The 21,996-nt window shown below is 38.9% G+C and overlaps 1 protein-coding gene across 1 annotated transcript in view; it reads left to right on the forward strand.

Moving 5' to 3' along the window:
- Diaph3 (diaphanous related formin 3) overlaps positions 1-21,996 on the forward strand; it is a 444,266-nt gene that overhangs the window by 322,921 nt on the left and 99,349 nt on the right. The window contains exons 25-26 of the mRNA XM_050159516.1: positions 8,756-8,851; positions 9,326-9,388. Coding sequence (XP_050015473.1) covers positions 8,756-8,851; positions 9,326-9,388 — 159 coding nt within the window. The remainder of the gene's footprint in view (positions 1-8,755; positions 8,852-9,325; positions 9,389-21,996) is intronic.

A 21,996-nucleotide genomic window follows, 5' to 3' on the forward strand; every position in this document is an offset into this window, starting at 1 on the left:
GTTTTAAGATTTTTTTCTTTTTTGACATTATAGTATAATTCCATCATTTCCCCTTCCCTTTTCTCCCTCCGTTCCCTACCATATACCCACTCTACCATATACCCCTCCTCCCTCTCTTCAAACTAATGGCATTTTTCATTAATTACTCTTCCATACATATATGGATTTAAAAATGTCTTTCTAAATCAACTTGCTAGGCTCTGTATAATGTTGCTTGTATGTATGTTTTTACGGATAACAGTTTCCATTTGAATAGCCTACTGGTGTGCTCTTCACTGGGAACGACTATTTCTCCTGCTCTCAACAGTCCTTAGTAGTTGTTTTGTGCTTCCCTGAGCCACTTTGCTATGTCTATTTGTTGTGTTTGTTCAGGAAGTCATGTTAGTGAGACTCTATGGGTGTGGCTTCTGATATTACTTGGAGACATAATCCCAAAACAAACTTCCTGATCCTCTCTCTAGCTTTTACAGTCTTTCCATCCCGTCTTCCTCCCTTAGGCTCATGAACCATTTTAGGATTTGTTGAGGTGTGTTTTTACTATATATCTTAGGGGTTCTATTATTGTGAAAAGGCACCATGACCACAGCAACTCTTATAAAGGAACACACTTAACTGGGGCTGGCTTACAGTTTCAGTTGTTTAGTCCATCATCATCATGGCAGGAAGCATGGCAGCATGCAGGCAGATATGATGCTGGACGAAGAACTGAGAGTTCTCCATATTGATGCACAGGCAGCAACAGGAGAGTGTACCACATGGTTATAGCTTGAACATTTGAAACCTCAAACCTACCCCCACAGAGAGACACTTCCACCAATGCCACATCTACTCCAACAAGGCCATACCTCTAATAGCGCCACTCTCTATGGACCATGCATTCAAACACATGAGTCTCTAAGGGCCATTCCTATTCATACCACCACAATATATAACCCACACTGGTCTCAGATGCCTGACCTTCTTGTCTTAACTTATTCCCCAGTGCTGAGATTGTAGGCAGATGCTCTCTTCCTGCCTGCATGATCTGCAGTATTAATGAAGTCAGTGTTTATATTACTATTTTACCTGGGTGTCCATATGTATCTGTAACATCCAAGAATGGCTTTTTGCTTTTGAGGAACAAAAGCACATCCATACTCACACCTTCAACAAATAAATATAAAACTTTTTTTTTTAAAAAAAAAAGTCCTTTCATAGATGTAATCTCTGCAATCTTATTAACAGTAAATCAAGAAATTTTTAAAATTCTACTGTAGATAAGATGTTGCCTATCACATGGTGATTGTACACATTTTATTGCATTTGTAAACTATTTGCTAGCTTTAGCCAACCACTGCCATTATCATTAGTGGTCATAGTTTTGATTGCCTGAAGGGGGCAACATTTTACAGTTGCGGTTATAGCTGCTGCAGGGCCAGGGCAAATGGGATGACAGTTATGGACATAGATGCTCTGTTTCTGTTCAGAAGCCTCACAGGCATCTCCTCTGTCTCACTGCACAGCAGTGCATCTCGGGACCACTCTACCTCAGCTGCCAGGGAGACTGCGGAAGTTGCTGGGCGGGACCAGGACATTGTTTCTGGTTTTTACCTTTTCCAGCCTTTCTAAAGTGTATAGAATATGCGGATATGATTTAAAATGGATTTGTTACATGGCCCAATCAGCTGAACACATATAATCTCAGCGGTGAATGTAATAACAGCTAATGTGTACCTGACCTTAGCACATGGGGGACACTGTCTTCACCCTTTATACATGTTAACTAGATTCAGACAATAGCTTGCTAAGGAAAATCCCATTATAAGACCCCGTCTCATAATTGTGAGAAGGCATAGAGAGATGGTCAGAATGGGAGCTGAAACCCAACCACATGAATTGACTCTCTGTAATGGCCCATTCAGGATAGAGGAGACTTTCCTTACAATTTTCACTTCTAATTTATAACCTCTTCAAGTTAGCCAAATAATGAGTACAGGAGAAGAAAAATAGAAATTTTAAACTATTATAGTTTATTTTTCCCCAAATCCCTGTGCTTATGGTTGATGTGGTCATCTGCAGTCTGAAAGCGCACAGCTGTCATGCTCTTTGTCGGCTAAGTCCCAGGGAAAACAGGCTCTCTGCATCCCTTGACTCAAATTTTCAGCATCACCTCTGTATTAAAACAAGTTCAGAGATTTTGTTTGAAGTTATTCCTGCCTTTTTGCTGTCTGGTTTAAGTCGTATTTTGTGCTTTATGTCTAGATGGTTAAGGGCTGAAATACTTACCACGAAAAGCCATATAATCCCTCTGTAACCAACTGCATAGAACAGTAATTCATGTAACCATGTTAGAGTAACAGCCTTTTTTTTTTTTTTTCTTCTGGAAGGTTGGGTTAAACTTGAGCCTGTGGATTCTGCAGCACACTTTAAACAGTTCTTTAAGGAGACTGGGCTTTCCATCTTTCTATTCCCATGTTAAATGCCAGGCTTTAATCATTGTATCACACACTTCCCCTACAACTATTGAAACGTTGTGAGACTTAAAGAATGTAGGTCATAAAACAATGGGAAGTTTTTGTTTTTTTTTTTTTAAAAAGCTCCATAGCACATACACTGCAAGCAGCAGAACATGGCCCCAGAGAGAGATCCTCCCCTGCTTCCCTAGCCCTTTCTACATGAGTTAGTTGCCTTTGTGTCTTGGCTCTCTTCTGCACACTCTTTAAATGGGCTCTCACTTTACCATAATATCAATAACTACTGAAAAAATTAGCTAGTAATAGATTCTACCTATGGACCAGCACTCTGCAGAACATTAGACATTGCACATCTCCTGTAATATTTACAATAACTTCATGAAGTGGATGCCTTTCTTCCTGTTGAGAGTTGGGGATCAGTGGGAATGAGAAGAGGTAAAGGGGAACTTCACTGACTTCCAGAGGATCTGTGTTCAAATCTATTTATATTAAAAATCCATATTTGCCCTTCTTACTCTTTTCTATGGTTTTGGTGTAACCTGTGTCCTTATAAGTTAATTCAGTTAGGCAAATTCTGTGCCCTGAGTTTTAGACCTGTGAATACGCTAATCATCTATGCATCTTCAATAACTTTTTTAAAGCAATTAATTATCTCATGATATTTCAACCCCTCAACAACTGAGCTCCTTTCCAGGCTCAGTTTCTTTTATTACCAAAAATGTTCCTGGTTTTGATCAATGAAGTTCATCTACATCATGAAACCCAATCCAGACACCTGAAAATCAACCTCATCTTTTTTTTAATAATATAGTTCTTGAAATGCAGATCAAGAATTTTCTGTTCTTCATCCTCTTCTCCCTACTTTCACTGGTACCACTACTAATTCATGTAAACCCCTTAACATGTCTCCTTTTTTGCCTTGCCATAGGGTGTCTCACTCAGAGTGCTTCTTCTGGGTAGAAATGACTACATGCTTTTGAGATAAAAAGGAGTTCATCACTCACATAAAAATAAATTCCAGACTCTTCAGCATGGCCCTGCCAGCTCTCAGTGACCTGCCCCTCTCTGAGATGCCTTCTTCACCTCTAACTCTCTGCCCTCTGTCCTATGCATTATCTCGGTTCTCTGAGTAGTTCATTATCCCCCTGAAACTCTGCTGCTATGGCTGTGACAGCCAGCCAGAATAAACCTCCCCTTTCCAGCATTTCTGCTACTCTCCAAGCCATTCCTTTAGGTGTAGGTGTCTAGGAAGCCTATGGGCCACTTGCCCCCTTCCCTTTCCAACCTCATGCTGATTGTCCCTCCTCAAGGACGTGCCTGGGTTTCTGACCCAGCATCCATCACACTGTGTCATATACCCTTTGTGACCTGTCTTCTTCCTGCCCATAAGTGAGCACCAGAGGCTAGAAATCAGCCTCTTCATCTTTTTCCTTTCCTCCATTTTCCATGTTTAATTTTCAGGAACCTAAAAAATCACTTTAGTTTGATTTTCATTTTAGATGTGCCTGAGTTCTGGGTAAGTGGTTGTGGATTTGGTTCCTTATGCTCTCTCCTCACCTGTGCTTAGCTGGCATGCACCAATCCCTTTGCCCTGTTAGCTTTCAGTGTAATTACAGCACAATTTGTGGTCATCAGAAGAATCAATGTTTATAAAATTGCTACTTTCAAATATTCCTTGTTTCCTTAGTACATTTTGCTACTAAAAAAGTGCCTTATATATGGTAATTTGTATTCAAGACAGATATTTTGGCTCATGATTCTTGAAGATGTCTAAAGTCAGAGAGAGCTTCAATGAATTCTGTTCTTGTAATGGGCTAATTCTCCTCTCCACAAATAATATCTTGTTACTTTGAACCTATATGGTGGTGGAGGGGGCGACCAGCTCTCCAACATCTCTTCTTAAGGGCACTACTCCCATCCATTTGAGCACTGCCTCATGATTTAATCACTGCATAACAACTCTGCATCCTAAGAATTAAGTTGCTGTTTTGGGTGGTGTACCAGCATTCAGACCATAGTGATTCTTATAACATTGTTAATTTTAAAGTTAATGTAAACTAAAAAAAAAAACCTTAATATTTGTGTATATCTGTTGCTGGTTTTTTAAACTTATTAAAATGAATCTGTGTAAACATCCACAGTTATTTTTACAAATTGTCCAGCCTCAGATCCTAAGTCCTGTTTTCCTCCCAGAGTCTGTTTCCTCCTCCATAAGCTCTGGGCTGCTCTGGGTCTAAATCCTGGGAGTCCTGGGAGTTCTCTGTCATTTCCTGTATGTCTTCTTCCTTTTCTGGATCCCTTGCTCTGCTCCTCTGCCCCTTCTAAATTTCTGCTTTGTTTTTACTTTCCTCTCTTATTTTGTAAGAGTACAATGTGTTAGTCAGCCTTCTGTTGCCTTGACAAAATACCCACGTTTCAGGGGAGAATTTTGATTTTGGCATGTAGTTTTAGATACTTTATCTACTGACTCTTGTTTCTAGTCCACGGTAAAGCAGGACAACCTTGGGGTCAGTATACATCCAGGGATGCTCATCTCATGGTAACTAGAAACCTAGAGAAAAGGAAGCAGGTTGTTGGCCCAAGGGGCACACCCTCAATGCAGCAAGACCCTACCTGCTAGGTGGATCTCGCTCAACAGTCCCTCATCAGGGGGGCGACCAAATAATGAGGTTTAAGCTTTCATAAGCTGGTCACTTCGCCAGAGCCATGCTAGTCAAGTCTTTGGCACATGAGCTCTGGGGATAGTTTAGATCCAAATTATAACATTAAGAAATCATGTCTTGGTGACTGATATCTGAGCACAGCTATTTTCTGTCCTCACGTTCCTGGCAATGGAACCACTGCTTCTCTGGAAATAATGTCCCTTCATAAGCTGGAAGCCATCCACCTCCTGACTTTTGAAGTTGAGTTTGCTATTGAGCAGCCTATCCCATCCTCAGCTGCTCCCTTTATAGCTATTTGGGATTGTTTGGCTATCATTAGCTTTAAGGAAACTTTTGGGATGTGTTCTTCCTAGGTGTGTGAAATTTTAGTGTTCTGTCTTGGCTGAAGAAAATGCCAAGGCTCCCATACTTATGTTGATGTTGTCTCTGCAAATGCTACCTCTCCTGACCACGGCACTCCAGGGCCCCACCAGTCCTTGTGGGTACTTTCTGATGCTTGAACTTTTCAGGGCCTTTCTCAGGCTCTGGTCCATACTGACTTTTTGGTTTTGTTTGTTTGTTTGTTTTGTAATAAGAGAATGACTTTCAAATAGTGTCTTTTTCCATACTTTCAGTTTCAGACCAGTATTTCCAACTGAACCCCTGAAATCACATCTGGTGTCACAACTAATATCTCCCACAAGAGAAGCTCATTGCCTTCCATGACCTCCAAACTCAAAATTTCTCCCCATACTTAACCATCCTTCATCCATGGGCAACCAAAGACCTCAGGCATTTCCCTCAGCAGCTCCCCCTTCTTCCCAGTCTACCCCTTTGATTCAATGTGGAAATAGCTATTCCTAGTCTTGCCTTTCTCCACTTCCCTCAACACTGCAATTTTCAAATTTCCATTTACGAGTTATGGGAGGCAATATGTCATTCAGTTCTACTGGGATACAATTTCAGGTAGTTGTTTAAGAGTTTTCAGAGAAGAAACAAGGCTGTATTTTTAATATAAATTGGCTTTATTTCCTTGGTTCATAATGGAAGATATATGTATAAAGCAATTGATTTTATATGTTGGCCTGTGTATCTGCTATTTTCTTCCGAGCACCTTCTTCCTCTAGCAGTCTCCATCCCTTTCATGTTTACCTCAGTCTTGTGCTCATGAGAACTGAATGAGTTCTTGTTGATCCTTAGAACCTAAGTATCTTAAGTGCATAGTGATGACCCAGTGCAGACTACCATGTACCAGGTAAACATATGTTGGGCAAATGCCCTCCTTATATCCTCTCATCTTCTACATTAACTTAAACAGAGATGACTTGCACACAGTCAGTTTACACTGCAAATTTGAGGTTCTTTAGCAAGAATATGAGACATGATTATGTCCTTAACCAAGACACAAAATTATAATGGGTTAGATAACTGCTTTCTATCAAACAACTGGATTTTGCCACCTATTAAAAAAGCAAACATAAACCCAGGCAGTGGATGTGCAAACTTTAATTACAGCACTTTGGAGGCAGAGGTAGATGGATTTCTGTGGGTTCACGTTCAAACTGATCTACAGAGCAAGTTCCAGGACAACCAAGGCTACATACACAGAGAAACCCTGTCTTGAAAAAAGAAAAGAAAAGGAATCTGCTCTCCCTGTCTTCCAGGAGCTACTTGTCTCATAATAGTTCTGTCTGGAAAACTGTAACTTTCGAAAGGACGTGTTGTGATCCGTGCCATATGCACTGAGCTAGCACACATGGGACAGGGCATGGTCTCAGATGGTCTCAGTTCTGTCTTGGAGAAGTGGTGGGAACTAGCTGGGGAAAGAAAATGGCAAAGACACTTTAGAGAGCTGCATGTTCAGAGTCGTAAAACAGAGACTGTGGCACTGTGTGAGTCCACTTGTGAGCATAAGCATGTCAGCATCTGTCCCCAAGGGACCAGCAGGATCAGCCTAATAGGCCATAGGACAGTCACCACCCACCAGTAACTTAACCTTGGCACAGTGTAATCTAGCACCCAGCCATATTCAGTCATGTTTAACTGTTCCCCGTCCAGGAGCAAAACAAACACTGTTTTGTATTTAATTGTCTTCCTCATTTTCCTTTCCCCTAAACCAATTCTCTATTTTTCTCTTCCCTGCTCTTCTTTTGCAAGCAAACAAATACACACACACACACACACACACACACACACACACACACAATCCTTTTATTTATTTAAATGTTTACTTTTGCTACTTAAATGTTTACTATTATATGGACTATGTTTAGGAAAAATATTATGAAATGTGAGTATAAACTTTTAAAGATTAGGTATGTAGTTATCGAATTGTCTGAAGTATTTAATGTTCTTTAAAGTAGACATTGAAGTGCTTTAGAATGAAATCTATGTGTAAATTGACAGCCTCCAAATACTCTGCTTCTCACCCACCGTTTCTGATAACACCTCCAAGGTTTAGTTCTCTTCTAAAAATGTGAAGTCGAAGCAGATGGAAAAGCAGCTGATACATATTTATATGTATGTATCTGTTTATAAACTGTAAATGAGTGTGGTTTTTGTACTCTGCCACATTCACGTGTCAACAGTTCTCTATAAAGAGAGTGTGTCTCCAAAAGGGGGGAAAACAGTGGGAAAAAGTTCTTAGGAAAATAGTTTCCGCTGTTATAATTACGCACTTAAGATACCAGGCATACAGTTCAAGAGATCAAGCCAGCAAATAGCTTCTTTTGCATGGACAAATGAATCCCTAGTGTTTTGTGAAGCAGAGATGGACAAGTTAGCCTCTCTGAAGTTATTTCTCCTTGCTGTAATATTCAACATTGGTAGCTATAAATACCCATGAATACGGTGAGATAGTCTGCCTTTGTAGACAGAGTAGGCACTAAATCTAAATTCTTTCTTGATTATATAGAGAATTTAATAATACAGGGAACATGGTCATTAAGATTTTTTTGAAAGCCTCCTTGGGTTTTTCCATCTTAACTGTAAAAGGTAACATATAAATTCTATAAAACTTTGTCACGATTATTATGTGTCACCTCAAGTCAAGGAAAAGTTGTCTGATACATACATACATGAATACATACATATATATGCATATGTTTGTGTTGTATTTATATGCATTGTATATACATGTGTCTGTTGTACATGTGTATATATATTGTATATACCAGAAGCACGATCACAGATCACAGAGGCGCACATGGAATGTCATTTTCTACAGTAAGTTTTGGCCGCTTCTATACAATAGAGGAACTACACCACACCTGGTCACTTTTAGAAACGAATCTGATGTTTAAACCATAACTCATTTCTAAAAGAGAAAATATGATTTATGATAACCCAAGATACCAATCTGACCAGAACCACATTCCATTTACTCTCACCGCACCCCAAGTCTATGAGAGCAGTGCTCCACACCGCATCTGTGGAGCCCTGCCTTCTCCGGTGGACAGCAGCACGAGCCCTGCGAGATGAAGGTATTAAAAGATGGTTGATTTATGACAGAGTCGGAGCCTTTCTTTTGAAATAGCTGGCTTCATAATGGTGCTCTGTCCTTTTCCTCTCTAGCATTACCAGTGCTCGTTTGCATGTGTGTTTTGACATTGCTTTGGTAACCCTGAGGGCTGATGGAATTCCCTGTATCTCTTTTCACAGAGGGTGACGAGACAGGAGTGATGGATAGTCTGCTGGAGGCCTTGCAGTCAGGGGCTGCCTTCCGGGACAGAAGGAAAAGGACACCGAAGCCGAAAGGTGAATTCTGTGCTTGCGTCTTTCTAGGAAACAGTCACAGGGAAGAGCAGTTTCTCCCCTAATTTTTTTAAAGTCCTATGTCACGACTCCAGTGCTGTGGGCCATAATTGTTCTTGAGTTTCCTGAGTTTGCTTAATCCTTCACAGAGACAGATGTCACAGAGAGATGCATTCCAGTTGGCTGGTGTCAGTAACACATTTACAAATGAACGCACTGAACCTAGAAAATCCTGATTAGTGTGACAGGTCTCATCTAAAGAACCATATGTACATTGTCCCAGTAGAGTTTGCTGGAGCACAGATAAACTGGAAGGAAAAGTCATAGCGGAGCATTGCTGCTCCAAGTATTTCAGGGCACTGAAGCACTGAGTCGTCGCTAAGAATACCTAAGCTTGGAAAACTCATGTAATACTCTTTTACTTCTTAAGTTGAACATGCGTCTATATTAAATTTCTCTCCCCTCCCCCTCTCTCAGCAGATATTCGGCAGAGTCTCAGTCCAATGTCTCAGAGGCCTGTTCTCAAAGTTTGTAACCATGGTAATAAATTTTATGCATAAATTGCATGTTATTCTTATCTGCTTTTATCCTGTTGGTCTGTGAGTTTTGCTGTGCTGCTATTGGAGTTCTCAGGTTCCAGGATAAGGAAGATAGTAAAACTGTGCAGATGTGTATCTTTGCTCTGAGATTGGGTCTCCACCTTTCCATACTGCGTTATTGCTTTGAGTTGTTGCTTCAGTTTTTCTAATTAGGTTGCAAGTAGATGTTAAGAGTGTTGTTAGAAGTTACATTTGCACATTTCTGACCAGTGTCATCCAGCGCACCATTTTAAATCAATGTGATTTCGTGATAACTGCTTTAAAGTAGTGGATTCACTGTGCATGAAGACCCATGTGAAGTCCTGAAACCTGTATCCGTTCCCCTGCCTTATCTGTCAGTGCAGTGACAAATAATTCCGCTTTCATTTTGGGCAAACCCTAAGTACCGATGACCTGCATATACTGTTACAATGAGATGACCATAATTGTAAACTGAACCGTCTTCATATCTGATGATTATCACAGACTTGGATCCTTTAAAAGATCCCAAATGAATGTCATCCACCCACCTGCATTTACCCTGCCCATATTTGGGAGTCCATCTTACACAGATTTGGTCTAATTCATTTGGTGTCTGTTCTGTCAAGTTCTCTGTTAATTGGATTCTGCTTACCTTATGTAGTCAAAACCATGTTGATCTTTTGTAAGTCCTTTTGGCTCACAGTGAGCTTGTCATCAAAGTCTGCTGAATCTGACAAATTTTATTTGAAGCCTTTGGGAGTTAGTTTCTATAAGTATTAAGATGTGACTGTATGCCATGCTTCTAACTAATCTCAAAGAGGTCAAGTAAGAAAACACAGGGATTTAATGATTGCCTAGTAGCTATGTAGTCATGGAAGTTTAGTAAACGCTGAAGAAATGACCAGAAAGATGAAATCTGTAGAAGTATTTTAAATAGGTCTTTCAACTTTTTAATGTATGCTTTGGCTTTTGATTTGCCTTTCCTGTTCTGACAATAGCAAGAAAAAAAATGGAACAAGCGATGTTTGTTATGGGTATTATGTCATTCCAAGTCTTAGCTTATGATCTTACACCATCATGGCTTGCAGAATTATAAAGTATAGAGCATGGTGAGAACCTGAACTTTAGAGATGATTTTCTTTAGCAGAGAAGTGAATGGAAATCCTCTGAGGCTGGAGATAGCTCGGGAGGACAGAGCTCCTGACAGCCCTGTGGCCATTCCACTGAGGCTGGAGATAGCTTGGGAAGACAGAGCTCCTGACAGCCCTGTGGCCATCATTAAGTTCTCTAATTCCTACCACACTTCTTTTTAATTACATGCAGGCACTCAAGAATTTCAGCTAATAAAAGATAAGTTTGGTCATTTGTATTTATTTCTACATGGTTAAAAATATGAAGAAGAAATAATAGATAGCAATATAAAACCACTAAAGACAATTTAACTCATTGTATTAGAAAAAAGGAGAACATACCTCCTTCGGCTATTGTGTAACTTTTATAGTTAGAACTCAGGCCCCATTGTAAATCATGAAAAAAGAAAAGAAAAAACCACTAAGCTCAGTGATTATTTTACTATGGTGGTTAGTTACTATGACAGCATTATAAGGATAATTTAAAATATGTATTTCAGATGCTATGAAGGCAAAAGCTATGTTAGGCACCTTTGCACACCAGCCTTGGGGAACTGAATCCTTCTGTGACTGTAATGTTAATAAATGTTTGGTGTGTAACTGCTCGGCTGTGGTTGCTTATAAACTGTGGTATTTCTGTTCATTATAGAAAAGCTGCTGAACATGGCATTCTTAGAATGCTAATATGTGCTATCTTAATGCTTGGGCTAGTGTGATAATTAAGCTAGGAGATTACACAGCAGCCAAAAGAAATGCACCACAACAATCGAAAATTCTTTTTCCTCATATCCATATAACCAATTAAATTCTCCTTAGCAATTTTAGACTGACGTTTATGGTTTCTCCTTTACATTTCTGTCCAAGGGAAATGAATCTAAATGACCAAACTTATCCTAAGAACAATGCACATGAACATAAACCTTTTTAGGGTTGATATTGAAAAGTCCAGAGGGCCAGGACTATTTGTAGAATAAGATGATATTTTAGAGTTAATTGTATTCTTTCCAAAAGCACTTTGTTTACTTCATTAAAAATATTTAATACTACAATTGAACTGTGATAGCAATGCAACATTGAATCTTTTTAACTTTTTAATTTGTTTCTATATGTTTTGCAATAATGCCAGATATTTAAATTTTCTGCAAGTATATGTTGAAGTTGACATCATAACTTATTTTTTTATTTATAAGATTTCTTGTACTTGTTTTAAGTTTCATAGCCTATTCACATTATAATAAATAATGTAGAATAAACTGAGTTACTTTCTATAGCCAGAATGCTTTCTATGTATCCTGTTTACTTCTCAACATCCCTGTTTCCATGTCATAGTTGAAAGTAATCAAAATGAAACAAGTCTGGTAGTCTCCTTAAAGACATTCTTCCCAAATTGAGTCTTTTCTCCATGACATCAGAGTCCAAGTTCATAGTCTGTTTTCCATATCACCTTGGAAGTAACCGTGTGATCAGTGTTTGTTCCTTCCCATGTAGGACCTGCTATCGCTTGTGGCAGAAGATAAAGCTACTTAGACTCCATCTCTGGAGGCTCTGCAGCCTCTGGTGTGCTTTGCCTCTTGTTCACAGATGTAACCACTAGATAGCACTGTTTTGCTAGCCTTTAGCTTCCCAAAAACATTCTTCAGGAATGATGGCCACTTTTCATTTCTTTTAATAAAACCACTGTGGAAACATCTACCTTAGGTTAACAAATGGATACCATTTATAAATAGCTTACAAGGTTATGTATTATAATCTTGTACGATTATAAATATCATACAAGATGGGTTATATATAAACATGTATTCAAATTACATACTTATAAATATGTATCAAACCACAACATATATACACACATATGTACCAAGTCACAAATTTAATCTCATTAGCTGCTGTTTTATGCTTTTGTCTTCATATATTTTAATGGCTATTTCTTGTTAATGTCTTTTTAAAACATAGCTGTTGTTCCAAACTCTCTCTTTATATAGATAGATAGATAGATAGATAGATAGATAGATAGATAGATAGATAGATAGAGAGTGTGTGTTATAGATGGGATTCATTGGAATGACTTACAGGCTGCAGTTCAACTAATCCAACAATGGCTGACTGTGAATGGAAAGTCTAAGAATCCAGTAGTTGCTCAGTCCATAAGTCTAGATGACTCAGCTGGTTTTCAGTATATGCTGGAATCCTGAAGAATCACTGGCTCTAATGCCAGTGAAAGAATGGACTTGCTGATTCAAAAATTGGTGAGAAAGACACCTGGATTAAAAGTCGGATAGATCTTTCCAAATTGGCAAAAGATGTGAAGATACTTGTCCCATATCAGTGTTCATCAAAAGGTGTCTTCAGCTGAGAAGGAGTTCAGTAATCAAGTATATAGGATGACCAAGTCATGAACAGTCATCCTCTTTCCCCAGCCAATCCCAAAGTGGCCATGGTTACAGAGATTTGGATTATGCATGAACTCAACAACATGGACTTTCACTCATTGAGGCTGACTTGGCTACAGTTACTGCTGAGGCAACAAGAGAGACCAACACTAAGCCCCAGATATGGGTGGCACTATTCCCTGTGTGACTAGCCAGTGACTTTGTGACAAGATAAGACCACTTTCTCCATGGAAATGGCAATAGTTAGTACTCACTGGAGTGGTTATTTATTATGGTTGTGGAGTTGCCTTTCCTGCATGTAATGTTTCGCCAAAGCCACTATCCATGGACTTAGAGAATGCCTTAACTACCATTATGGTGTCCCATATAGAATTGCTTTTGATCTAGGAACACAATTTATAGCCAAGGAAGTGTAGCAACAGGTACATGATTTTACAATCCGCTGGTCTTACCATGTCTCCACCATCCTGAAGCAGCTGGCTTCAAAAAATGGAATGGCCCTTTAAAGACAAATTTATAGCACCAATTACAATTAGCAGCCTGGAGGACTGAGCCAGTGTTATGTAAAAGGTGGTATGTACTTTAAAGTCCAATATAAGGTACAGTTTTTCCATATCTGTAATCCACATGTTCAGAAATCAAGGGATATAAAAGAGAATAGTTCTACTCATCATCACTCCTAATGACCCAGCAGGAAATTTTGTACTTCCTGTTCCTGTAACCTTTAGTTCTGCTGGCCTAGAAATTTTGGTTCCAGAGATAATAGTGTTCCTTCTAGGAGCCACAACAAAGATTCCATTGAACTGGAAGCTCAGACTTTTCCCCTGGACACTTCGGGCTTCTAATGATGATAAACCAACAGGCTAAGAAAGGAATAACAGTGTTTGGAAGGGTCAAAGATGTAGATTACCATGGGGAAATTAGATTGCTTCTCCACAATGGAGGTAAGAGATATTATATCTGGAGTTCAAGAGATCCTTTAAAGTGTCTATTGGTGCTACCATGTCATATGATTAAAGTCATTGGAAACCAAAACAGCCTAATCCAGACAAGATGCAAAGGGGCACAGACCCATCAAGAATATCAGTATGGGCCAGAACCTGCTGAGGTACTTGCCAAAGCTGTAGGAAATACAAGACAGATAGAAAAGGAAAATAGTTACAACAGCCAGCTATTGCCACATGGCCAGATACTGAAAAGAGAGTTTTAATTGACATGAGTATTTCTTTCATATTTTAACAATGCATTTGTACGTATATTTATGTTTCCTTTCCACAATTCCTTTATTGTGAAGTGCAATATCACTTAAGAGAATATCAATGGTTATCATATTTAAGTTTGAGATACTAAAGTAATCTTCTGAACATTGCCACCTATTCTAAACTTATGTATTTGTAGTTTTACAAGGGATATCATGTTAGGCATAATTATGACCTGGTTGAGTACATAATTAGATTGTGATTATATATGGGATAGTTATATAACCAGTATATATAGTTATATAATCATTATGACCAGGTTGTTGTTTTCATTTGGAAATTAATCACATCAGGGAATATTGTTGTGTATTAGTTGACTTGTGATGGCTATTCTTGTTTGTGAGCTTGACCACATCTGTAACTAAAACCCAAAATTTGAGAGCACACCTGTGAGAAATTTTTGCTTAATTTCAAAAAGGAAGATTCTAATCTGGATCTTGAGGGAGGAAAACATACCTTTAGTCCAGTTCTATTTTGGCCTACACATTCTTCTGGAAGACCATAGAAGGACCAGTTTTTGCCCTTTGCCTGCTTGTCCTTACTAGCAAGTTCCCTTACTTCTGGCATTAGAGCCCACTTCTTCAGGATTCTAGCATATACTGAAAACCAACTGAGATATCTAAACTTGTTGACTGAGCAACTACTGAATTCTTGGACTTGCTATACGCAGCCAGCCATTGTTGGACTAGTTGAACTACAGCCTGTAAGTCATTCTGATAAATCCCTTCTATATATAGAGGTTCATTCTATAAGTTCTGTTACTCTAGAAAACCCTGACAAATATGCACACATGTATCGAGACACAAACTTAATCTTATTAGCTACTATTTTAAATTTTTGTTGTCGTATCTTTTATTGACTGTATTGTTTATATCATCTTAAAACAATAGCTATAGTTCCAAACCTTGTAATTCATGTTTATATACACAGAGCATCTCTTATTTCAGAATTTAAGAGAAACTAATTAAATATCCTTTGGACTTTTGCACTAAAATACCTCAGTATATATTTGACCCCCTAATATAAAGAATTCTTTCTCCAGTGGCCATCAACATAAGTGAAATCTGACATATATCCAGCAATCTATCCCTTACCCTGTGCAAATCTCTACCAAAAATATTTGGGTGACATCTTTTACTGTTCTCTTTCTTTCGCTTTGGCTTTGAAATCCTAGGCTGAAATTGAATTATTTATCCTTGATAATCCACTATTTATTTTAAAAAAACTATATTAAGTGTTCCTTAGGTACTTTGGATTCATACTCTAAGGCCATGACTATAGCTTGGTCAGTGACAGAGTACTTGCTTAGTATGTTAAAGACATTGAAGTGGCAGTTGGGGGTCTTATGCAATAGATGACTGATACTTAAAGGTTGGCTTAGTGGTGTGGGTACACACCTGTAATTATAGCACTATCTTGGATTGCTTTCTATTCCTATAATAAATACCATGACCAACAGTAACTTGGTAAGGAAAAGGTTTATTTCTTCTCGTAGCTTATAGCTCAACACAAATGGAAGTTGGGACAGGAAGTAAAAGCAAAAAACTGGAGTCAGAAGTAGAGACCCTGGAGGAAAGCTGCTTATTGACTTGCTCTCCAGAGCTTGCTTAGCCTGTTTTCTATGTAACTCGGGACCACCCACACAGCTGTGGCACTACCTGCAGTAGGCTGGGCACCTATGTCAATACTTAGTTAAAAAAATTCCGCTAAAAACCTGCCCACAAGCCAATCTAATGGAACCACTCCCTCATTTAAGGTTCTCTTTTCTCAAGATGACTTTAACTTATGCCACGTTGACAAAAAGCTAACCAATGCATTTGACCCCTTGTCAACTTTACACTCAAATATATCTCTGTTAACCCATAACATTTCCTTTCTTACTTGTCCCCAGGAACTCTTGTTAATATTATAATATAAAAGATTTTAAAAGTTATGCAATCTTTAAAAAAAATGTAAACATTTTAAAAAATTCATTCAGCGCCAGCAAACCAACATCAATTGTCAGAGTAAAGCATAAATTTTACATCAGTGGGCTGGACTCTGGTAAATCGCAATTTATTCAACCCAGGCTGACCAGAAGTCACAAATTCAGAATTCAGATTATCACATCAATGACTCCTATGGAGTTTTTAGGAGGCTTTGAAACTTCAAAAGCCAGGCCTCCATCTCAGTTTCTATTGGTACTCTTATCTTCAGGACTCCTATAGAATAACCCACTGAGTGCTGAGCACTTAACCACTTTTCCAGCCCAAAGTTCTGACTCCTTTCACAACCCTCCCCAAAACAACGCAGTTAAGTTTGTTACAGTAATTGCCAACTCTCTGGTACCATTTTCTATATTAGTTTCTTTTTCTGTCACTGTGATAAAAACTGTGACCAAAGGCAACTTAGGTTTGCGGGAGGGTTTAATCATCTTCCAGTTTATAGGCCATCATGAAGAAAAATAAGGGCGAGGATTAAAGGAAGGACAGTGTCCCTGGAAGTAGGCACTGAAGTAGCAGCCATGGATGGACCCTGCTTACTGGTTTGCCTTCCATGGCTTGCCCAAGTTGCCTTTTTAAAAAGATTGATTGATTGATTATGTATATGGTGTTCTGTTTGCATGTTTGCCTGCACACAAAAAGAGGGCATCAAATCTCATTATAGATGGCTGTGAGCTACCATATGGCTGCTGAGAATTGAACTCAGGAGTTCTGGAAAAACAGTTAATACTCTTAACCTCTGAGCCATCTTACCTGCACAAGTGGACAAGACCGCCTGCCCATGAGTGGTACTTCCCAAAATGGATTTGGCCTTCCCACATCAGTCATTCATTAACTATGAAGATGCCTCCACAGACTTTCCTGTAGACTAATTTAGTTGATAGAGTTACTGATTTGAGACTCCCTCATACCATATGACTCTCACTTGTAAGGAGTAAAAAAAAAAAAAAAAAAAAAACTAACTAGCCAGCTAACACTCAAGAGACTAAGGTAGTATGCAAGTTCGAGGTCAGGGCAGTTTGCTCCATACAGTGAAACCCTAACTTCAAGAGAAAGAAAGAATGGATAAATCAGAAACACCTAGTCAGTCTAGTTCGTGATGAACTGGTAGTAATTTCTATTCATTTGCTAAATGCTAGGGTACATATACAAAATTTTAGCGCGATCAGAATGTCTGAAAGATTAACTCAGACTTAACTTCAGCATTTCAGGTATGGTTTCCAAGTGTAAACAGAAATAAGTGCAGAGCCTGAAAGCAGGGCTGCACCCCAGCAGCAGTATGTGCACCTTCTCAGCAGGGCCTCTCTGAACCCTAAGAACCTGAGGATCAGTGGTTTCTGTTAACATCCTACCTTTCCATAGGATGACAACATGGTTCTTACCACATTCCTTTCAGTATCTGTCTTCCATGGGTTCTGTAAAGTAGAGTCAGGACTACCTAGCAGGATGCCTGTGTTATTCTCTGTGATAGCCCAGTACCCTGCTGGATTGATGGTTAGAGCATAGATGTTTAAAAAGAACATGTCACATGAATAGACTTTGTTATGTGTAGGCTAGAATGGAACAACTAATGCATAATTAGGAGCATGCTACCTACATAAGTGAAATTTAATATGCCAATTGCTCATGCCCTCACTGTGAGTACAAGTAACCTCTTCTCCTCCCTTAAATGTTGATTTTCAGCATAAGGAGATATTTGACCACCACTGGTCTGAACTTAAAAGGCTGTTGGATCACATGTGGAAGGTAGCATATAGTCTTGATTGGATCTTCCCTGACAGGCTCTGGATCCTTTTAAACTCTTCCGTAATGTAATCGTGAATGTTTAACATTAAAATGAAGGAAAGATTATATCTGCTGATGGAAACAAGTGATTAAGTCCAAACCTAGAGAAGATATCAAGTTAATCTTTCAGTTAAGCATAATAAAAATTTAAAAGCATTTTTAATGAAAATCTTATATTCTGAATTAGGGTTCATGAATTGTCTGGTTGGTTGAAAGTAAAGGGTCACATAGAGAAGAGAAACATTGAGAATTTGTTGCCAGGCCAAGAGATTTGGACTCGTTTCATATTTGAGTAATGAACATAGAAATGAAAGGACAGGGAAAAGCAGAAGGGAAGCATTCCGAAGGTCCTTTCAGTGGCCATGTGAACTGCGCAAGGGAGGGGAAGAGTCCCTGGGTATTCTAAGACAGGAAGAAAGAGTTGGCCCCAGAGTAGTGCTAGTCTTTTATAAGCCAATGAGTTGTCTAATGATGAACCTCTATAACAAAAGAAGAAACCCTAGAGAAGTAGACTCAGTGGAGGATGAGTAAGAAGAGAGGGAATGGCAGGAGACATCAAGGAGGAGGAGGGTCCTCTAGGAGCTGGCCAGTAGTGCTTGTCTGCAGAACTTGATCACACACAGCATGAAGGTTTAAACAGTTGTAAGGTCTCAATGATCCTGTTTTCTTAACTATTTGTTTTTTCTGTAACCTAAGATATACCCCTGTTGCTAGTGTTTTTCCAAGTATTAAAGATGCTATCATCCTTGGATATTTTTCTTTTGTGACAGAGGCTACAAATGTGAATTGTTGAGTCACCGCCTCATAGTGCATCTGCATGTGATTTGATTGCATCCTATTTAAATGGTTTTTCTTTTCATTAAGAGGTACAGTAGTATTTTTTCCCCAGTTAAATGGATAGAGAGTAATCAGTAAAGATTTTTACAAACTATATGCAATTAAAAACCCTAATGATAAAACTATTTAACTGTGACAAAATAAGATAAAACATAATCAAAATTTTAGGCAAACAAGTATTACACATTTTTAGTGAACATCCCTAACCTAAACAAAATTTTGCTATATTATCTTTACAGTAAATCAGTTCTTAATAGCCTTAATTTGGATTTGATTATCTATTTTTACACTCCCACTTATATATGGAGCTTTGAGAGATTTTTATAGAAATAAGATTGTATTGCCTCTAGGCACAGCTGCTCCGCCACTCTTCAAGATTTGAAGTCAGAATTAAATGTGGAGCCAGTTAAATATCTTTGGATTAGCATATTTCACTGCAAAATAGCTCAAAGGGAGACATACAAGTCAGGTTTTGTGTCTGTTCATCAAAAACTTCCATCTACAGCCACGCTTAGCCCTAATCTATACAGTCGTGGGTCCCCTTCCTTCTCTACCTTTCTTTTCCTTCAGCAGCAAGAATGTGGCTTGGGGTAGAATTAGGAAATCACAAAGATTTTCAGGGGTGTCTACTGAGAGCTAACTATCTGTTGGCTTCTTTAAAATCAAGGAGCCCAACAGGAAAAGAGTCCCTGCCAAGAGAACGTCATCACAGTGGTAGAGATGACAACTTCCATTTTTATTTCTTTTAAATGTATCCTATTTAATATAGAAAGAGCATAAGGAACAATGTAGTGAAATTGTATGATTTCTCTAAGTATTATTGGCTTATTTGCTTGAGAAGATTTTTTGTTCTCTTGCTGATGAACTTGTGCCTGCCTAATAACCTAAGAAAGGGAGCTATTAAAATGCTAATTGTTTTTGACACCTTTATGCTTGGGCTTTCAAGCAGAATTAAATGTTACTTGTAACTGTCAAAAAATTAGATATTTTAAGTTTTTTTTTTAAGTCCAGGAACATAAACCAATTTGGGTGCTTTTCAGATTTTATTCAAATACCAGTCTCTTATATTTACTATGTAGTCAAGCAAAAGAAGAAGAATCACACCAGCAGGGCTCCTGCCAGAGTAAGGATGCACTGGGGGTAGACAGCAAAGGCCTTTCTTCTCTAATTTTATAGTCAGGGCAGGGCAACCTTTTGTCATAGTCATTATCAGGCAGACTCTTAAGCATGAGCAGCCCAGAAAACTCTCAAGTAGTGAAGATTTCAAATTGTTTTCAAAGGCAATTTATGCAGGAAACAGCAAATGTGTCTCGAGTAATGAGCATTCACAAATGTATGCTAAAGCCTGGGCTAAATTGAGTGAAAAGAAAATGAGCAACTATTATATAAGGAAAATAATGTCCTTGACTTCCCTGAGATTGCTGTCATGATTAACATGTCTCTTCTGTTTGTGTTCCATAGTGGACTGTGATTATGATAATCTCTCTAAAGAATTGGGCCCATTCCGAATCCCTCCTTTTTCTTGTAATAAGGTTCAAAATGTGGCTTATAAGGAGTCTGAATAGATGTTAGAAAGTCTCTGAACTCTACTTTCATTTAACTGTTAAATTTGGATTTTCCCCCTATAGACATGAAAAGATCTATTGATTTTACCAAATTGCTCACAATGCAATAGTTATTGATTTTGTTTGATTACTATTGCATTACTTTTCCTGAGGAGACATAGAGAAATATCTATCCCAGATAGAGCATTCACAGACCAAAGAAACTGTTCCATCCACGTTCAACTTGGTGAAGCAGTGAGTGTATTGGGGTTACTCATGCGAGGTCATTCACTGGCAGCTCCTACAGCACCCACATCCCTCAGGACCAGATGCACATGAGGAGGGTGATTTATGGCTGGAAGGAGATCTCAGTGGAACTGATGACCCCATATAGAAGGGAATATTAATAGACCCATCTCAGAAGGTTTCTCTTCTCAGGGCATGATTGCGGATGCTCTTGTTTAAAACAGTGGTCATATACAACCCACAGGAAACACATTACAGATACAAAACTTGACAAACAAAATTACAGACTTGATAATTTTGTATGTAAAACTTACAGGAAGTTGTTTTGTTATACTGATTTGCTGTTTAAAGACTAAATTTTCATTGGCATAGTAAAAAAAATGTAAGAATATGTTAAATACCTAGCAGATCTACAGTTGTTGGGTTAAACACTGAAGACCCATTGGAAGAGTGGGACTACAGAGCAGGCTAGCTGGGTGAGTTTAGAATTTAGCACTGTGGTCTCAGTCCCATTGGCAAGAAGGTGTGTTTGCAGGCTCAATGCCACTTTGATGTAATAGGTAAGGAAAGAAACCAAAGGAGGAGTAGTCTCCTTAGAATTTACCATTCCTGTCCATAGAAGCCAAGAGATAGAACAGTCACCACAGCCTAAAAGGTCATATCAGCAAGAATGAATGAGCAGTAGGCAGGCTGTATAGAAGGGCACAAAGATAGGACTGGTCGGACAATGGAAGTAGAACCATGCTGCCTTGGTGGTCGGAAGAGTATGTATAAGGGGTGCGTGTAAAGACTAATAGTTAGGATTGGAGAGCTGTGTATGCCTTGAGAGTTGCCTGCATTGTACTACCTTTGTAGTGAGAAGGAAAGATGCTATGAAGGTAAGAATTTGAAATTCAGTAGTGAAGGTGAAGCTCCTGGTGACTTAGCCGTGAGGGCTGATTGGCCTTGGACAATACAAAGGGAGAATGTTGTACTAGAAGTGGAAGTAACTGTTTATAGAGAAGAGTTCAAAGGTCTCACATATCATATCGATTTCCCCTGAAAACTAGGATATAAAATCTCTTCCTGGAAGTGTGGGAGGAAAGGGTCGTGAAGGATGATGTGTAACCTCTAGGGAATGTGGAAGAAAATCAATCAGGAAGACAGAAGATAATTTTTGCACTGATGGTCTGGGGGAAAGAAGATGATTGCTTGTGTAGCAAGAGTTCTGTGTAAAGGCTGAGAGGAAAAGATGCAGACAGGGTGCTTCTTAGACCCTGTAACCAAGGGCAGCCTGTCCTCAGTGGCCGAAAGGCTCTGACAAACTCCACACATGATACAGAGCTCTGCTGGCCATGAGCAGATGGAGAGGGGTTAGCACACAGGCCCACAAGACTCATTACAGTTTTAGAGGGTATTTTTATTTAAAATTTGTG

The sequence above is a fragment of the Alexandromys fortis genome, unplaced genomic scaffold (genome assembly GCF_014885135.2).
Source record: "Alexandromys fortis isolate MF-2015 unplaced genomic scaffold, M_Fortis_MF-2015_v1.1 scaffold_113, whole genome shotgun sequence".
NCBI lineage: Eukaryota > Metazoa > Chordata > Mammalia > Rodentia > Cricetidae > Alexandromys > Alexandromys fortis.